We start from the raw sequence: 19,833 nt of genomic DNA, 5'->3' as shown, positions 1-19,833 counted from the left end.
CCATGTCAGCTTTATCACGTTTGAAATGGAAATTGATCAATATAATACTAAAACTGCCAAGTCATAATACCACCACTACACTTAACTGCAGCATTTTGGAGTCATTTTAATGAGGACACATAATCTAACACTTTACAATTCAGTTCAGCATGGTGTCCCTGAGGGCTTTGCTGGAGGATTGGGTGAAAGGGGACAGGAAAAATGAAGCAATTTTGCTGTACTTTTAATTTCAGATGATTTGCAATATATAACAAGAGCCTCATCAAAGACTCTGCAGCTTGTAGACTAAATGATGCATTAGAATGACCTGTGTACTTCAATTACTGGCTGTCAGTGCACTTGTGATTTTAACCTGCAGCTGTACCCCTGCACCACAACCCAACCAGAACATTCTCCACACAGTATGGTGACAGTTCCACATCTGCTAACTCATTTGCCACTTTCCAAATAGTGAAGAAATTGGGTTTTCCCTTTTTTTCACCTTCTGAATGGCTAAAGTGTGGCAAATTTTGGTTGCTTATTTAAAAAAAAAACCTACACTAGACAGCATTACAACAGGGGTAAAATAGATTGAAGACCTCTGAAAGATGATTCAAAAATGCAAACCAAGTTTTCACTTTAATTGTTTCTAGCAAATAGCGCATGTCTCCTTTAGGATAGTCACTAAGAGAGATCATTTTGGGCACTGATCATTTTTTGCTATCCAGTCTTTTTCCTTGTATCCTATGTACTTAGGAAAAGACTGCTTGTTTGTAGGGTTTAGTTCCTTGTTATGGCCGCAGACTGGGGATAGGATTTGTGATAAGAGATGAGACTTTGTTTAGTCTTTTGAGGTTATAATTTCACTTGAAAGACTTCAGGCAAATTCATGTCTACAAGGGCAAATATTATTGTTGAATCACTGTAAAGGCAATAAAGGCTGTTCTTCTCTCTTTTAATGCTCCACTATGACCATGTCAGACCCCGAACCATTTGGTGTCACTCTCAGACAGGATGCTAAAAGTTGTAATTACCAAAACATTCACATAGTTTATGTAAGTAACTCTGTGTGATGAAAACATCTGTTTATAAATGCAATAATATACACATAGACCCATTTTCCATGCTGTCTGATGATCTAGCAAACAGCTTCCTGCAGTTTTTTATTTGGTTGAGGTTTTGTGGTTGCTCTTTAACTGGATTTTAGACAAATAAATATGGGATAAGACTAAGTGGATCCCCATTTGTAAAAAAAAACCAAAAAAACCAAAAAACCAAAAAAAAAAAACCACCAAAAAAACAAAAAAACAAAAAAACCAAACCAAAAAACAAAGAAGACTGCATAAATAATGTCTATTTTATGTGAAAAATATATTACATATGGAAAATTAATTCAACCAAAAGATGCACTGCATGAACAGAAATTCCATTAAAAAACCCAAACCCTACTTACACAGATGTCAGACTTGGAACTATTCTCTCTATTAACATAGTATCTTTTAACAACAATTTCTCCCAAGCATCAGTAGTTTACCTCCAAACTAATTGTACCAGTCGCTTCCTACAGCTATCCATGTATCTCAAGAAACTGCTTGGGTGAGCTGCCTTTTGCTCCCAGTAGATCCAGCTTTCCAAGGTTGCTCTTTTTCTGATGTGTACTGAAGAACATGACCTCAGAAGCTGCAATAACCCAGATACAGCCCAGCCATTTAGTGTATAGAAGAAGGAAAGAGTTACAGTCACTCAGTATCAGGAATCTTTGCTCTCAGGCCATTCTCCAAGGAGTATAGTAAAAGACGACTCCCACATTAAAGAATTACCACAGCTTCATGCCTCCTATCAGCTCTGACCCAGAACATGGGTCATTTCCAACTGGTAAAAAATTATTTGCAGAAGACACAAATATAATAGTCTAATAAAGAACTTGCATGTCCTATTTATGGTGAAAAGAGATGAGAAGAATGACCACTCTACATTTATTTGGATATTTTCAGAAAGACTTGTCTCAGAAATGACCCTCTGTATAGCTCCATGAAAGGAATTAATGTATTATGCTTCTAGAAAAGCTCATTAGATGTCAACAAGGAAAAAAGCAATTGAAAAGCCAGTGTTCTGCTCAAGTTCTATCACCCTACACTCAGAAATTTCCAGAGTTGTTCTATTCCAATTTATATATTCCATGTTATCCTTTGACTGACAAGCAAGGCCTGACCATAAAAAAAGCCGTAACTACAGGCCATGATGAATAGACAGTTTTCTGCGCAAGTGGTGTTATATGTAAACATATAGTGTCAAAGAACATGGGCTAAATTAAGAGTTAACTAAAAAACATGATACTGCCTATCCAAAACATTCTGTTCATCTCTCTTGTTTACAACACAAAAATGAAAAATGTCATGATCTCTGCACATACACACACAAAGCCAGAAGTTTCCAAACAGTGTGCACTGTTATTTCTCAGACAGAAGGACAGGAAAGAAACTGCTTCTTCCATTCACTCTTTACTTATTAATCTCCTAATAAACCCCCACAAGGGATAATGCAAAACAACTTAAATAACATACAGCAGTTTATATTCAGTAATTGTAATTCAAAAACTGGATTTTATTTCTGTAAGCTGAACTAAAAAGACATGGCTTTCCACGGCTCCATTTTAGAGAAAAATAAATGAACCAGTTCAAGTGTCATGAAGCTACAGTTCTGATTCCTCTACATATTATACTTTTTATTATTTTATAAACCACTTTTCCTTCTACTATTTTTCATTCAAGTGAATATTCTCCTTTGCTGTGCCACTATAAAGGTATCTAAAGAGATTTTTATGTATATCCACCTATATATGAATATATCTGGGTATCTGTTAAAATGCAACAATATAATTATGCACAGTCCTGCCATATTCACCAGGTATTTGCTTTTGTACCCAAATTTATACAATGTTTTATGCCAATTTGGATTTAGAGAAAACATAATTTGTATTTTAAGTATTGACACGATTCACCTGATTCCTTGGGAGATCCAAGAAATCAAAGAAGGAAAAAAAAGCTGCTAATGAATTTATTTCAAAGTAGGCTCTGAAAATAGGATTTAACAAATAGAATGCCAATATTACATATATTTGAGAAGCTAAGAGAAACAGGAAACAAGGGGGTACAGGAGACTTCTCACAGAGCTTATATTTAGATCTTGAAATGAAGAATATCTTATAAACCACCAGCAGCAGCCTTTTAAATGTCGAGTAGATGCTTTTAGTTGGCCATACCACTAAAATGCTGCAACTGGCTGTTTGTATGTTTAGAAACTTGCATCTGATGTTCTGAAATGAAGAAAGGAGGCTGGGATATGAGGTAACCAGTCTGTCTTCTCCGACTAATGGAACTGGTTTTCCCCTCCTTCTTCATTACATTGGCCAGCATGGAGAAGAGCAGTGTTTAAGACCAGAAGCACAAAGGCAATGCCCCAAACCCACGGTACCTTCGCACACACTGAACCAGTCACTCTTCCCCACTGTCACCCACACCACTGCCTGCCTCTATATCAAATGATATGGACCAGAACTCCACAGGGCTCTCAGCAAAGCATGCATCACCTCATCCAACTTCCCAATTCATTTCAGACCTCAGCCAGAATTCCTCCTGTGGAAGTCAGTGGGGAAAGGCCCAGAGAGGAACCAGCCAGGGGCTTGTACCAGTGTTTCTCTTTTATCTGAGTTTACAGCAGCACACACACCCTCGGATCCTTGCAGTCTCATTGGTCTTCCTCACACTGAACAGCTTCCCATCTTTGTTCATCTTATGGTTTTAGCTTTTGTCCACATTACATTTACTTCACATGCTCAGCAGGCAAGCTCTTAAGTTGGACATCTGTATACAAGAGCTGAAGAGCTCATTTATAAAGAGACAATAAAACTGGAAGGTAGCACACAATGTCTCCTGTCACGCTGTGAAACAAAGCCAGGTTAAGGGACCTCTGTTTCAGCCTTAAAATCAACTGTAACAGAAGTAAGCCCAGAAGGTGACTAGGAATTCCTGTATTTACTGGAGCTTATTTTCCCCACTAACTAAAGCTTAACATCTCCTCCCCAGCCTTACTACTCCTAGTTTCACACATGAGTGAATTTTATTCTGACACTGCTTGGTTGTCTTGGCTTTATTCACTGCAAGATGAGATAAGTGAATTTAAAAATGCAACAAATTTAGCAAAAAATGCTGAAATATTCACTGTTTAAAACGTGCAAGTTCATGTCTGAACACTGTTGGGAAGCACAGCCTGCAATCTGAATTGTACTTTAAACTTATTTTTCTTGCTAGCTACACATTCAGCCAAAATCCAAACACGCTTTGCATCAATACACAACCTTGATAATCAGGAAACAAGACAAACAAATATTTTAATCTGCAAAAGCTCTTGAACCACAAGTGTATATGGTTGCATGGTTGTAGGTTACAACTAAACAGATGAAAGCAGATCAAAATCCAGATCCAAATATTACCAAGAAATACATATGTGCTTCTAACTTTTGGAAATAAAAAAATCCATTAAACCTGAACATCTAACCTTTTTTTTTTTTTTAAACTTACTTAATCTTTTATCAACCTACTCTTTCAGGCCCAGTCTTTTACCCTCAAACCCAGGGAGAGCTGCAAAAACATAAAAAATTAAAACCAATAGAGATGAACACCTAAACATGGGAATTTACAAAGTACACAGTCACTTAGAAGAATGGCAGAGGAGAAGTCTCCAATTATCCTATACCGTGTACTTGAGAGCTTTCTGTTTTCAGTATAGCTTTCACTGGCTTTCAGAGAGGTGCTCTACACTGCATTTCCTGAAGTGAAAAGACAAACAACCTGTGCACATTCCACCACTCCTTTGTCACGGGTAAGAGACTCGCTCAGCCAGACCCTCCTTGGCACTCCCACCTCGTGATGCAGCACCGTGTCCCGTCACATATGGAGCAGACATTGCTCACCAGACATTGCTCTCCCATAACTCAGAGCGAGACATGGGATTGCACAGCGCTGGGACACAAATACACATTCTTCCTACCTTACTGATGAAGAACAAAGGCAGTGTGTTTAACAGACCCGCTCAGCCTGAGAGCAGAAATGGGAAAAACTCACCAGCTCTCAGATCTTGCACTGATAATCTGTCTCTTCAGGGGGACAGAGAGGAGATCTGACAGATGGGCATCCACAAACGGATGACTTGGAGCAAAAAGAGGTAGAACAACCAAGGAGATGGAGAAAATTACACCTTCACTTCAGATTTATTGGTTTTGGCTTTTTCCCTGCTTAATGCATGGTCATGGCTGACTTTTGGCTGTCAGCAGCTGAATCCTGTCCATGTACACAGTCCTCAGCAAACAGAACAGCACAGCATCAAAAGATGCACACTGGCTATTACCTCTGTGCACTAGGCAAGGACTTTTCACTTTGTGTCTCTTATTCCCAGCCTGCTGGTGACGATAAGAAACATTGTATGTTTTTTCACATTTTGAAAGTCAGGAATTTTGAGCTCTTGCATAGAGTTTTTATTGCATTAAAATATCACCAGCCTCTCTGCTGAAGTCAGACAATTCTTCATGGTATTCAAGAAAGCACCTGAGGCAAAGGGCACATAAAGAAATAGGAGTTATTCCATCAAAACATAAGAAAACAATTTTCTTATTCTGAGAATGACCGAACACTGGAAGAGATTGCCCAGAAAGTTGGCGCAGGCTCCATCCCTGGAGATGTATATACTCAAAACCTGACTGGACACAGACCTGAGTAACCTGCTCTAGTTGCCCCTGCTTTGACCAAGCAGGCTGGACTAGACAACCTCCAGAGGTACCTTCCAACTTCAGCTGTTCTGTGATTCTGGGAAAGTCATGAATTTTACATGCTACCCAGGACAAGAACAACACATACTATGTTGATTTTATATTGCACTCTCTTGGGGTACAATTCCTCTAAACTATTTAATCATCATATAACGAGCTGCCATCAACAAGCTACTATCACAAAGGAAGAAAACTGATGCACATAACTTTCATTTTCTTGAATTTCCATTAATCTCTCTCCTATAATATTTTACGTATTAAAACACTTTATTTCATTACCTGTGGATAACCCACACTCATTTTCCTTTCCTCTCAGTCTATGCAAAATCACATCTGAAATGACAAAAAATGTGACCATCTCACTGAAAAGAAAACAAACCCTGCTCAAATATAGCTGGATGAAGATATATTCATGGCTCTTGAATCCCTCAGAACTTTTGTCTAAAACACTGCATTTTTATGTCAAAAGCAGGAAGCTGTATTCACCATGTGGGGGTTTAAAACCTATCATGACAGACATACCAGGCTCTTTGCGGATATCTTGAACTTCTCCTGAGCAGATTCAGCTGTATTACAGCACTTCACCAATACTGTTCACCTGGTACACAGTACCTCCCATCCAAAGGAGTCAAAAACACAGACTAAGGTTCCCAAGAAGCATCAGCAACACTTTGGTCTCTTGCTCCCAGCCTTTTAGTCCGCAGTCTTCCCTAGTCAATTTAACAGATTTACACTCTGCTATTCGGACTTCCTGTCTATAAAATGACACCAACACACAATTCCAATACAGGGCTCTTCAATTCTCCGAATTACACTTAAATTCTATAGAAATAGCATGTCTTTGGTGAGAGTGACAAAGCAAACTTCACTAAGCTGTGTTTAAAAGGACTCCAAGATAAATGAAACTAATTTTCACTTTAAATTTGATTTTGAAACTGAAATACCATTATTGCTGAAGCTTTTCAAAAAATGCATGCATGCTTTTCTCCTATCTAAACACATTTCATTAGAGAACTATTTCTTCATTCTGTTTACAAAGAGGATTAGAAAGCATTGCATCTTTCACATAAATATAAAACCCTGCAACCTAGCAATTTGAAAATTTGTATTCATCAATTTGTATGTCTCAACCCATGGGAACAGCAAAAATACCTGCAAGACGAGATGTGGGAAACACAATGCTTTGCAGGTAAGGTAATTGACACTAGATGAGACTTAGATCACTCACATGAAGTTTCAAATTCTTTCTCTGCAGTTTATAGAAGCCAAAACAATTAGGTTTCCAAGTTAGAAGAAAGCATATCCTAGGAAAAATTATTATTATTCCTACAAGGCACAGTGATATTCCTCCTCAAAATACATATATGGACAAACCCATTTAACAACAAATAAGCAAAAAATCTGGCTGCTGACTAAACAGCAAAGACAAAAAGCAAAGGAAAAAAGCAATTACAAAATGATGTGCCAAGCACCAAGTTATGTGCTTGCTGTTGCCGATCCACCCCACAGAGCACATTGTGTGCCATTTGCTTTGCTGCAGGTGGGTGAACCCAAGAGCCAGAGGCACAGAAGCCCATGCACAAACATTTTTCTCTCTCTTGAGTTCTCCTTTTTAACCTATATTTTCAATTCTTTCTGCTGTACCAATGCTGTTATCTCTAACAGGGCAATACATGAATCAAAATCAGAAAAGTCACAGTGGGAAGTTTGTCGTAAGCCAGTTATCCACAGCGTATCCCTGCATTAAGCAAGGCAGGTTAACTAGATAAGCCTTCAGTCTTTCAGAAAAGCAGGATCAAAGCAGGTAACTAATTTGTAATGATAAGCCATTCCTCACCACAAATGGAGATGTAAATTTAAAAAAACACACTTAAAATATATGGGATAATTAATTCACAGTCATTATAAGATGCAACATAAGTGGTTGTTGCATTTACACTCTTCCAGTACTGTAACACAAACATCTAAGGGGAAAGAAACATGATTTTCATTAATGCAGCTCACATCTATTAAGGACAGTTAGTTAAGCCAATAGGCCTTGGTACTGAATTATTAAGAATGTGATTCAAATCAACAGTTATTCAGAAAACAACAATATCAAAAAAGATTTTACTGCAGTGGAAAAAAGCACATGATATGCTTCAGCTGTGTACAATCTGTTCACCTGTACAGTTCAATACCATTCAAACAAAATTACAGCTTGCAAATCAGGTATTACTCCAGGCCTCTGAGATTTCTACTAGAAGATTTCTTCTTTTTTCATTAGAATGGCTCAAGGAAGCAAGAGACAGGATTAAGTCAAGCTATGAGTCACTAGGTAATACAGGTATGTGTCTTGCACACAAAAAAAAGTATCTGAAAATAATTTTATATTCAATTAAAAAAAAAAAATCCCAAGAAGAAAATTTACCTACTAGAGGTGATCATGAGCCAAATTTTGTGAATACTTTCACAGATGGGAAGACCTATTCATTTGGTTGAAAACACGCATGGGAAGGATAAAGTCAGAAATTACCTAGCTAAGTACAGTTAATAACACTAAAATAACTTGTAAATAATCAATAATTCTGCAAATAAATGAGTACATTGGGACTAAAACCACTTGGTTTCCAGTCGCTCTTACAGGTAAAAAACACAGAAAGTAATTTATGTGAGATTGTAATTCTAGGGATACAGAGTGCATTATGATATCCTGATAATAAATAAGATGTTTCTTTACAATGAGATGATTTGAAAAATGGATGAGAATGCATGCCCAGTTTAGGGCAAGAATTTCATATCACAACATCCTACTTATTGTAGCAGAAATGCATCTCAAGTTCAACATACATCCAAGTCTTTGCAGGACCAGCTCAGGTCCCTCCAAAGTAAACTCTGTCTCTGATCATTCTCTTCTTTCCTGAGGGACACAGAAGATCCTGATGTCTCACTTCATTTTTCCCGGTAACTACAGGCAGCACTACAGTTTCATCAGTAGGATCCTTCAAACAGCCCTTAACAAACCCCTCAACAGAGTATTTTTGCTCTTCCCCAGCACCCTTTTCCCTTTCTGTTTGCCCAGAACTACTGGCATATGTCCTGGCTCCTCACAGCTTTCTTTGCATGGCAGTACTCTCACCCCTTCATTCCATCTCAACTTGGGCATCTGCCCGTTTTCCTGCCATTCCAAATTCTTCATACCCAAAATGAAACAAATACCAATAAGAAGTCCTCTCTCACTTGTCCCTGAGAAATAAATCCCTTCTGCCAGATACATGCAACTTCCCCTGTGCTAATTCCTCCAAAACTTGGACAGGGTTTCTACCTGTCAATTATTTCTCTTCAGAGGTGACGGGCTGAAAGTAATGTCACTTCTTAGAGTCAGTAGGTGGATGAAGCTTTTGGCAACTCTCCCAGAAACCCTTTTCATGTTTCTGCAAGATACTGCTGGGGCAAAGTTGCTAATCTACAACTGTGCTGCAAATCTCAGCCCAAGAACATATGTTCTTGTGCTGTCAAGAGAGAGAACTGCAGTGAAAACATTACATAGTGCCAACCACTCACAAAAGATATATGGGTGCTCAAGTCCAATGCACTGAGAAGAAAATTATTGTTCTCATTGCTTTTCTCAAAATGTCTGTGTCATCTATAATCAATGAAACAGTCTGAAACAAAGCACAGCCATCTCTTTGTTATCCGAGTAGCTGAAGAAAACAACCTAACATAAGAAAAGTACTGAGGATTTGTTATAGCTTGAATAACACAAATACACTTGTAAAAATTCATTGTTAGTACTTTGGTAAGAGATTGGAGACAGGGACTTCAAAAATGCACCATTTAGAATAATAATACAAATGAAATTGTAGCTAATACTGGGAAAGGAAATTCTTAATACCCATTCCTAAGAGAAATAGATTGGCTACAAAATCTTGACTCACACGAAGAAATCAAGACACTGAAAACAGAAAAAAATCAGTCTAGCATAAATGAACTCAGGATTAGTTCATAAGACACACTGCATAAGCAATTACTTAATTCCAGATGTTTACTGTATCTTATCTATTTAAAATAGTGAACTGCTCTATTCAAATGATCAATATATAGAGTGTGCAAAAAAGATAAAAAATTATCAGATCTATTGTACTAACTAATGTAACTTTAGTTCTTTCCAATCTTCTTGATTTAATGTTCTCTGGTGGCTTGCTTCCCATCACTACATGAGATCATATGCATTCCTTTCCAGTTTGGTCACCGTGCTCCAATAGACATGAAATATTTTCACAAAAATCAAGAGTAAGTACATGCTGAACAACTAATGGTGCAAGAAGACTGGTGTGAAAGATAGCTGCTGTTCAGTTCTCTCCAATTTCTGCTAACTTCAGACATTCAAAGAAATCTGATTATGCTATGCATAGCCCCTCATATCTATGCTTGTGTAGTAATGAAGTGTCATCTCATTACAATTTCACAGAAATTAACTGAAAATGTTAATACTTCAAATGGATTAGATTATCATTTTTCCTCTCTGAATCAGATTAGTATAAAGCACATTTTTACAAAACAGCACACACTTCTGTGCCACACCAGTACAAGTGACAGAAAACATACTATTACCTGCCTGAAATCCTGATTAAGCAGAAACCTAACGATACCAGCTTAAACTGACACCTCTGCATGAACAGTCACCTCAACACCTATGAGCACTGAGCTTTTACAGATGCTTTTGAAATGACCAAAGGCCCACTGAAAATAGTTTGGTTCATTAGCAGTGTATAAAGACTTCTTTATTTGGGGTGTGTGAATCCCGACCGCTGAGACTTAGTTTGCATTTATACTACACAGAATTAATAGGAATGAAGGGAAAAAAAAGAAAAGCTATAATAAGCTGCATATTTTCCAAGAGGACTTTGTGCTGTGTAGTCAGAATGGCAAGCAAAAGTGCAACATTATTTTAAAATTAATCATTTCTATTAGAAAATATACTTTTTTCCTTTTGAGTTTGTCTGCAAGTTACCTTCACAATTATGGGCAATGTTGGGATCTGTACAAAAGGGCATGGTTCTTCCAATTTTTTCAATATTGCACTGAGAAGAGAGCTTCTTGCTGACTTCTCTAGCAAATAATGCAATTCATGGAGTGATACTGGAATCATATTGAAAAAAGGAAAAAATACTCATTCTACATTTCACTGTTTCATTTTTAAGACTATTATCAAGGAGAGAAATCATTTGCAATTTGTGTTTTGTATTACTTGACTAGAGCCTCAGAAAGTACAAATTAGCCATGCTGTGTTAGCAAGACAAACCAGACCAGCTGTGGGCATGCAGATTATTCATTGACATTACAGGGATCAGTAAAACTTATTATATACATGGCCTATTAGCATTAAGAAAAAGTTGAAAAATAAAAACTTTGCAGAATAATGAGTAATCAGAGGTTCAACTACAGCTAATGGCAAAAATCAAGTTTTTAGAGTCCCTGCTGTGGGCATCACAGAGACTCTGTGAAGGGCAGGACACATGTGACTCAAACACTTCTCTGCTGCTGATGGGGTTTGGTGAACAAGGTCAGAAAACACAAGTTTAAACCAGGAGCAGATGAGAGAAAGAGAAAACAATTCAAATTTCATGCACATTTGTCATTTATTTAATAAAGAGGGAGAAAGAAATATACCTTTCTTTCATGAGCACTGGGCACACCAGGGGTGTTCTGCTTGAGGAAGCCTGCAGTTGTGGACCACCTGGTAGGGTTTTTCCGTGAAGGCTCTTCTGAAGAAAAATTTGTGTCACTCACAGAGGTTGAGAGGCCAATCAGTGCAGGGTCACTACTACGTCGGACATGGAGAGGCATATCTGAAGAATAAAACAGACAGTAAATAAACATTGACTAGATTTAAAATGTTTTTGACAAAGGAAAAATATTTTTTTAAGCTCTGGAAGGGTGGCTGCAACTGAATGTGGTTTCACAGAGTAAGGAGTTATTGACCTTAGCATAGTTCCTCAAGGACAAGGTCTGTTCCCTCCAAACCACAGCCTTGCTGCTTGGCCGCACAAGGAGAAAATGAAGGGAAAACCAAACTCTTTGAACCTAGCACAGCTCAGTGGCTTTCCAAGTACAAACACAGCATCCTTCCTATCTGTTGGATGTCATGCAAAATAAAAAGATGCAACATAAACTTGAACAACCAGGTGACATACAGGTATTTTAAAGAGCAAGTAGCCAAAGCCCAGTGACACAGTAAGGGGTGGAAGTAGGACGATGTGTCCCCCACCCCACTGCCTGGGCTGCAGCCTGGGCACTGCTAGCACAACTGCTGCCAAGAAGCTGCAGGCCAGCCAAGGCAGCCTCCTCGCCTTCTGAAATATACTCTGCATCTCTTTCTCACAACTTATGGAAGAGACTGTGTTCTACTCTGCATTCTTCCTTTGCCTCTTCCTGACAGCTCAAACAAGACCTGTGCTGATTTACCCTGATTCCCTTAGCCTTCCAGCTGGCATGACTGACAGGAGAAAAGTATTTCATTAGTAAAAAATGATGCAGCAGGCAGGTAGACTGATTGGAAAGGTTTTCTTAATATATGTAGAGGTCACACCCATTCTGGAAACTTTGATGGCACATTAAAGTTAGTTTCTTTTGAAATACAACTTAATTTTTTCCAATTTCATTTATTATCCTGCAACAAATACCCACACATCTATCCTCTCCTTGCCCAAACAGAAGTTTCACTGCCTGAATTTGTGACCTCTCAGTACTCTCCCACTCAGCATCAGAACAGAAAGGGCTGTGATTTATCAGTTTTATTTCTCTTTACTGCTGCACTGGGAACTCTGAATGCAAAGTGCAAAGGAAAAAGGTGAAAGCAATGGCACATAAGCAGTTGAGTCAGTGTGAAAGGCACACTGGGCCACAGCTGAGAATAAAAACCAGGACTAGGTTTTAATGCTTTAATGAAACAGTTCCCAAGGAAACTGAGGGTGCACGTCTGGCAATACTAACAGGAATACACAGTGACAGGAGTTGTTTGTTAAATGACTTGTCTCAATCTTGACAATTGCTTCATGTTAATGTTACATTTAATAATATTAAAGAATCTTATTTTGCAGGGCATTATGAACACACTGAGAAATACAGTAAGTCATGCCACACAATGAAAATATGGGAGTTTTTTTAATCCACTAGGGCTCCTGCTGCTGAGATATAAATAAGTGTTACATGACCAAACACCAAAACAGTCAATCTATTTCATGTTCATTTTGGTAAACAAGAATAACAAAGAATTAATATTTTCTTCCCCACAACTGTTATACTATTTCTCTTTCCTTTCAATTTCTTTTTTTAAAATTTTCATAACAAAAGGTAATTTCCAACAAGTAAAATGCTTTCTTTTATAAATATGTATAAACATATTTATACACATACACATAACTGTATAATGGAACTAGAATTAATTAAAGGAGTATTTCATGAAAGATCACTAATTATGCAGGAAAGTCTTAATGGTCAGAGTTAAGTCTCCTAAACATTTGATTTCTCAGTATATACTCATAGACTGTAATAGAGGGTTTTTCTTTGACTGTCTTGTTTTCAACTGCTTCAGGTTTCATGAAGCAGCTGAAGGCAAAGCATCTCCTTTCCCCCTTGACAGCAAACACACGAACAGTGCCCTATGAAACCACAGGAGATCTCTGAACAAAGGTGGCTCAGCTGCAGCCCCAGCCAGCGCCCCAGCACGCAGGATGAAGTGACCCCTTCCCAGCAGTGCCTGTGCTGCTGGCACAGCCCCGAACGCACACTCTCCATTATTAGATCAGCCTGAGCCAAAAAGGGGCTCTGTAGTATGTAGTGCCACTTAAGAAAAATACCAATCTATATTTGCTCCAAGCAGCAGCCCGTGCATATTATCATGTTTGCCTCCGCTACCCACCCCACAACAGAGAATTACAATTTTCAAACATGAGTTCATTTGCTCCTTATGCTTGTATGTCTATATATAAGCAAGGTGATAGCAAAATGTTCTTGTATTTTTACACTTCTTCAAATTGCTTGACAAAACAAAAGTTCAGATGGGTGAACTTCTGTAAGAAGAGAAGCCAAATTGCCAACAAAGAAAGAAAGGATGAAACTGGAAATCTAGCCAGCATTTCTGGAGGGGAGCAAGACATTATCTCTGCCTTGGCTTTTGCTTTGTAGTGAAAACCTGACAGTTTGCACAATGGTGAGCAGAGACTCTTCAAAATTCAGGTAGTCAAGTGTGCAATGGAACTCCCAAATACTAATATGCTCCAGAGAAAACACTAACAGGAAAAACTTTTTTACAAAATCTACTCACAGATGAGCCACCTTTAATATGATCAGTTTCATTTTAGTAAGGTTAGCTATTGAGGTATTTTTAGATGTTACTGAACATTTCATCAGATCTTAAAAAAAAGGGTATTCTGTCAATACTGTCAATATAAAGATACAAATGATCTACTCTAGTCTCTTCCTATGAAAAGGTTCCATACATAAAGAAAAGTGATTTGTTTTACTAAGCAAATTTCACAATAAAGTGAATTATAGAAAACAAAAATTTGTGTGTGTTGCATCTGCGTATTTCCCAATTTAACAAGAAATTTAAACATATGGCATTATTTTTTTTATTACTGGGATGGGACAGGCACACAGAGTTGGCTCTGATGCATGCTGCTTGGCAATGGTCAACAGGTCTTAATCCAAGAACTAAATCTTGTTCACACTATGTTAACCACAAGATTTAAACATAATGTCCTGCATTCTCTTCAATTCTGTTCTGAGAGACCATTCTAACTTGGGTTTGATACTCTCTATTAAAACAACAACATAAAGAAATATATTGAACAGATTTTTTTTTTTAACCAATATATTGTTGGTTACAATCCTCTAGTTTACAGAATTTGAATAGAATTTATAGATTTGAAGAGGATATACTTTGAAATATTAAAAGGAAAATCAAAGGAAAGGAACTTAATAATTAAACCACAAGATGAAGTACGCATGGGACCGATGCAATGTCACTGATTCCAGGATGATGGCTGATACTGTTTGAAGTCTGTGGTTTCTTTGAAGAGTGGATAAAACAGCAATGAAGTCTAATCACAAGGCTTCAAATTCTCTGTGGCACTAATGCACTGTAAATATTGATTTGCTTCTGCAGCGAAGGTGCCTTTTAAATAAGCACTTGAAACGGTAAATCTAATAATGAATTACAGGAAGTTTTAAAAGTCTAAGGAATAAAGAAAAATTAAATTAAAAATCCTGAAAGTTACCACTAACTCAGTTCTTGAGCCACATTCAAGGACTTGAAGCATTCAACCCAGAGTCAACTTCAGAAAGAATTATGTGGACAGAGAATCCCATTAAGTTATGTATACAGCCAGAATTCTGCTAGAAAATGGTTATTTGTAGGATATATCCAAGCTGTATAACAAAATGCTTGCATTCATAATCATGAAATTCTGACTGGAAGTCTCATTTTATTAAAAGCAACAGCGGTTTCACTATAAATTATAAAAACAGCCAATACACATTTTATAACCATCTTTAAAAGTTAAGAGAACAGAGTTGTACCTTCCCTTCCTGCCAGCAATTCCATTTTTATTTTAAAAGGGTCATCATCTTCTCTGATTTTCAAATATGCTCACGAGCAAAAGCATTTGAGGATCTGGCAAATTTCATCCATAAAGCTGAGTATGTTGTCCTGTGTGCAGGCACTCAGCACAGTGGATGGTGGTCCCCCAGAACAGAGCTAATATATACCTTCCCAAACCAATTTCCTTTTGGATGCCAGCTTGGAGGGCATGACTAGAAAAATACATACTTATATTTATATAGCATGCCCAAGATAATTTTACTCTGTGAAGGTTTCAACTGATGCTTCAGCTCCCCAGTGCCACTGCACTTTGTGCAATTTGGTGTGCAGTGGATTTAAGGCACAGAAATGAAAAAAATGATCTTAGAGTCATTTCTGGCCATCTCACACAGACCATCAGGCTCATGACAGGTGAGTAGACCAGAAGAGGACTTTTTTTTTCTCTCCACTCTAGAGATGTCTCTGGGAAAATGATGAATCAGTAAAATCAAACTCTCTGTGGGAAAGAGTAGCTTTTAACAAAAGAGCTGCTCAGGTTAGACAGAGCTCCTGAAAGTGATCCCATAGATATGTATGTACATCAGGGTGCACGGTATACACAAGACACACATAGGTCCTGTGTCAGCATCAAAAAACCAGTCTGGGGATAGGAGATAGAAACTGAACAGCTTTGCTGTCTCCAGGGCCCATCCAGCTCATCATTCTGCTCAAATCCTCATCTGGAGCCCAAGAGAAAGGATGAATCAGGGTCATCTTCAGGCTGAGGAAAGCAGGACTGCTTCTTTCAGCTTGAAGTACTTGAAATCACAAGTTAAGGCTTTGTCTATATTTAACTGAAATATCTCTTAAAAAAAATTTAGATTAGCCTTGAGTTTCACACTCCAGCACAGCTCCTGGAGTTCTGGTTCCAATTTCAGTAGGTTCAGTTCATCTCCTTGTTCCACTCAGCTGGGCATAGCAAGAGCCAAACATCCCTTATGACATTCAAAAGCTCAAATCCCCATACCAGTTCAACTTTCATATTTGCAAACCTCTGAGAGGTGATGATAACTTCCAAAGACCACCGAGGCTGTTGTAGAATTCACTATGGATAGAAGAAAAACACTTGGAGACAAAAACCAGCTGATTATGAACTAATCTACAAACTGCTCTAAACCCTAGCAGCAGCTAACATAATGCAGAACTTCTCTACAAGATTAACAAAACACTGCAAATCAAATGTAGACATCTTGAATTAGAAATGGAAAGACAAAAAAAAAAAAAAAAAAGCCCTTAAGCCATTCCAAGAGGTGAAGAACCACTGCTGGGACAAAGGCACTACCCGTCCTGAAGAAGAAAACAGGCACACTGTAGGGAGAGGACAGCTGGGAAGGACACAAAACAGGAGCACCACAAAGCTACCACCAGTTGCAGATCTTTTTAGAAACATACTTTTGAATGCCACATTAAAGCAGGAGGAAATACATATATATTATATATGTATATATTTATACACACACACCACCAACTCTCTCCTCATGGCTCAGAGCAGTATTTTTCTCTCTCCTAGAATCCATTCCACTTTTAAGTAATGATTATTTTAAAATAATTTGCAGCATTTCCAAATGGCAAAATCTCCACAATTTGTTTATTTGTGTTATTCTCTCCAAGTTTATCCTTCTGTCACTAGTTACCTCCCCGTCCCTAAAAAAACTCTCTTTTCATATGTCACATACATCTCAATTCTCCCCTAAACAATGCTACACAGCACATAGCCTTTGCCTCTTTCATTTCTCTATTACTGTTCATTTCTGTAAGTATTATTCCAGTCTTAACTTGTTCAGAAGGCACCCAGAATAGTGAATTTCTTTTATGAAATACCCTCAGTGCTGTTTAAATCCTCCCTGTCATTTTTTGAACTTTGATGCTAATATATAGTCAACAGTAATCACATTTGGGTACTTCATTGTCATGGTATCAACCCAGAACATCCACAGAAATCCTAAAACTTTTTCTGTAGTCTCACTCCAGCATCTGTCTTGATAATTGAAGTATAAGTTCAGTTTAGATCAATGTTCTCATACATTATCTTCTATTTATTAAGGCTGAATCAAACTGTATACAGTTGTGTAGTACATCTCTGTTGGGGTATATATCTTTCCTTTGTTCATGCTATTCTATTTTCCCAGTCTATCAACATCTGGAAATTTAATTAACATACTCTTAACAGTACTGACTCTCTCGGATTTAAAGATGTTAAATAAACCAAAAGTGACAGGAGGCCTCATGAAACCCTATTGGACAACAATTTCTAGACTAAGATTCCCTTCAGTTTTTAAGATTTCTGTGCTGACTTTTAATCCATACCGAAGTGTTTACGGTCACATTTCAAGTCACTTAAATTTCTATCAAATGCTTCTACATTTGCAAATATTACATGAATTACACAGAATTTACCTGCAAATGCCAAGTATTTTGTATTCATGGCTTCCCCTTTCAGAATTACAAGAAAGGTGACATAGTTTAGATAATTAGCATTTCTCTACTTGAAAATATGTTTGTGCTTAAAAACATCAACTTCTGAAATTAATTTTTCTACATTCAGAACTCTTGGTTAAATAAAAAGACTTCCACTGCTCATACAGAGAAAAAAATCATTGTTTTACACAATTCCAGATATTTATAACTACTTCATGTACAAACCAACTGTTTTCAGTTGTTGTTCTAGCAATTCACTGTCAAACAACAGCTTATGTACTTCTCACAGACAGATTTTCAATGTTATCAAATATTCTGTTTTCTTGTATCTTTAGTTTTAAAATGGCACATTTATAAGCATTTGCACATGAAATCATGATAAGTCACCATTGGCCTGTTTTCTTCCCACCACTGCCCCATGCAGTTGGAGCTCTGGCAGGCAGCCACACCAGGAGCAGGGCAGAGGCTGGGCCACAGCACTAAAAATGCACAGCGTGGTCTGGAAGATGGCAGATTAAAGCAGCAGGTTGTGTCCCCAACCATCACATAAACGTAGAGAAAAGACACTTGGCTGTGTAAAACACATGAACAGAAGCCCAATGCATGCTAGCACACCTTTAAGAAACATAGGACATTATGTTAGCATGCCTATCATCAAAAATTACTCATAGAACAGTAAGATGATTTCTGGAAGAATGGACAGCAGAGAAAAGAATGCAAGCAAGCCACCAAACAAAACTGTATTACAAAGCAGAAGAAAGAAGAAAAGTCTTTACTTTCCTAGTAAAATTTTCAGTTTCTTTTAATAGAACCTAAGTTTTCCCTGCCATGACTGCTCAATGACTTTGAAATGCAGAAATAAAAAACAACCTGCTACAGCCACATTTTAATAATGATGTAATGTTAAATCCTTATCTTGAAAGGCCTCTAAAATAACAATCTTCCTTCTCTTTCTCTAATATTCTTTCTTCTTACTTTTGAATACTAAGATCCAGGAAGAAAACGATGATTGCACCCTGAAACTCAATTTACTCAGACACTGACTTTTAAAGCTAATTAGAGAAAGATCTTTAAAACTGAAATTAAAATTTAATTACCTACACCCTCTCTGTCTCTTTTCTCTGGGCTCTTTTCTAAAATGCAAATATCTTTGCATGCCAAAAGAAAAGACAAAAATGTCAGATTTTACAAATGTTCTACTCGGATCTGTCAAAAAATTGTGTTTCAGTATATTTTAATGAGCTAGTCTCAGAGTTTCGGGTACATTCTTCATGGATTTTCTTAAAATATGCTGGATTACCTCTTTACCTGTTTTCATGCTACTGCTCTAAATGTAAGAAAAATGCACTTCTAGTCCCCAGATGCCGAAAACTTTTGCAAAAATTTGTGCCTTACTTCTTTAAACAGTTGTGTGACAGTAGAAACATCATCAACATTGCTGCTGCTGAAGTTATTTTGCTTTCATTAAAGATCATGCCTTGCTAATAATACTATGATTGATATTTAGTTATATTATAATGAAGACACTTATTACACATCTTCATTCTGCAGTGCAAGCAAGAGTTTACAGTGACAAGAACAAACTCCTGGCTGCTTTGAGATGGTAAAACTTCACCACCCCGAGACACAGGAAGGAAGTTGGCAGATATTTTTCTTACCACAACTTTGAAAAATCCCCTGAAACTTAACAGAAAAATTCCTCCTGTTAGTGCAGTGCTATGAAAACTGTTGATTGTTTATGGTCTAAATGCTTTGGGTAGGCTCAGAAAGGAAGCAAGACATTTGCAACGTTTTCCTGGATAGAAGAGAAAACATAGATGAAACAATAGGATTTAGATTGTAACTTGAAGAGCTCAGTTGGAAAGAACAAGGAATGATAGAATGTGTATAATACACAGCACAGTTCTTTCACCAGTGAGTTTCAGTCAGAGAAAACCCGCTGTGGTTGCCACTGTCGTCACCCCCTTCTGGTCCCCAGGCCACCACT

At 37.6% G+C, this 19,833-nt stretch overlaps 1 protein-coding gene across 20 annotated transcripts in view; it reads right to left on the bottom strand.

Annotated features, from left to right (window-relative positions):
• Positions 1-19,833, bottom strand: part of PARD3 (par-3 family cell polarity regulator) — a 451,472-nt gene that overhangs the window by 259,513 nt on the left and 172,126 nt on the right. For all 20 annotated transcript variants that reach the window (XM_032100143.1, XM_032100149.1, XM_032100079.1 and 17 more), the window contains one exon: positions 11,456-11,634. In XM_032100143.1, coding sequence (XP_031956034.1) covers positions 11,456-11,634 — 179 coding nt within the window. The remainder of the gene's footprint in view (positions 1-11,455; positions 11,635-19,833) is intronic.

This window comes from Corvus moneduloides, chromosome 1 (assembly GCF_009650955.1).
Source record: "Corvus moneduloides isolate bCorMon1 chromosome 1, bCorMon1.pri, whole genome shotgun sequence".
Lineage (NCBI taxonomy): Eukaryota > Metazoa > Chordata > Aves > Passeriformes > Corvidae > Corvus > Corvus moneduloides.
The sequence above is the reverse complement of the archived record's forward strand: the minus strand, read 5'-3'. Positions and strand labels throughout refer to the sequence as shown.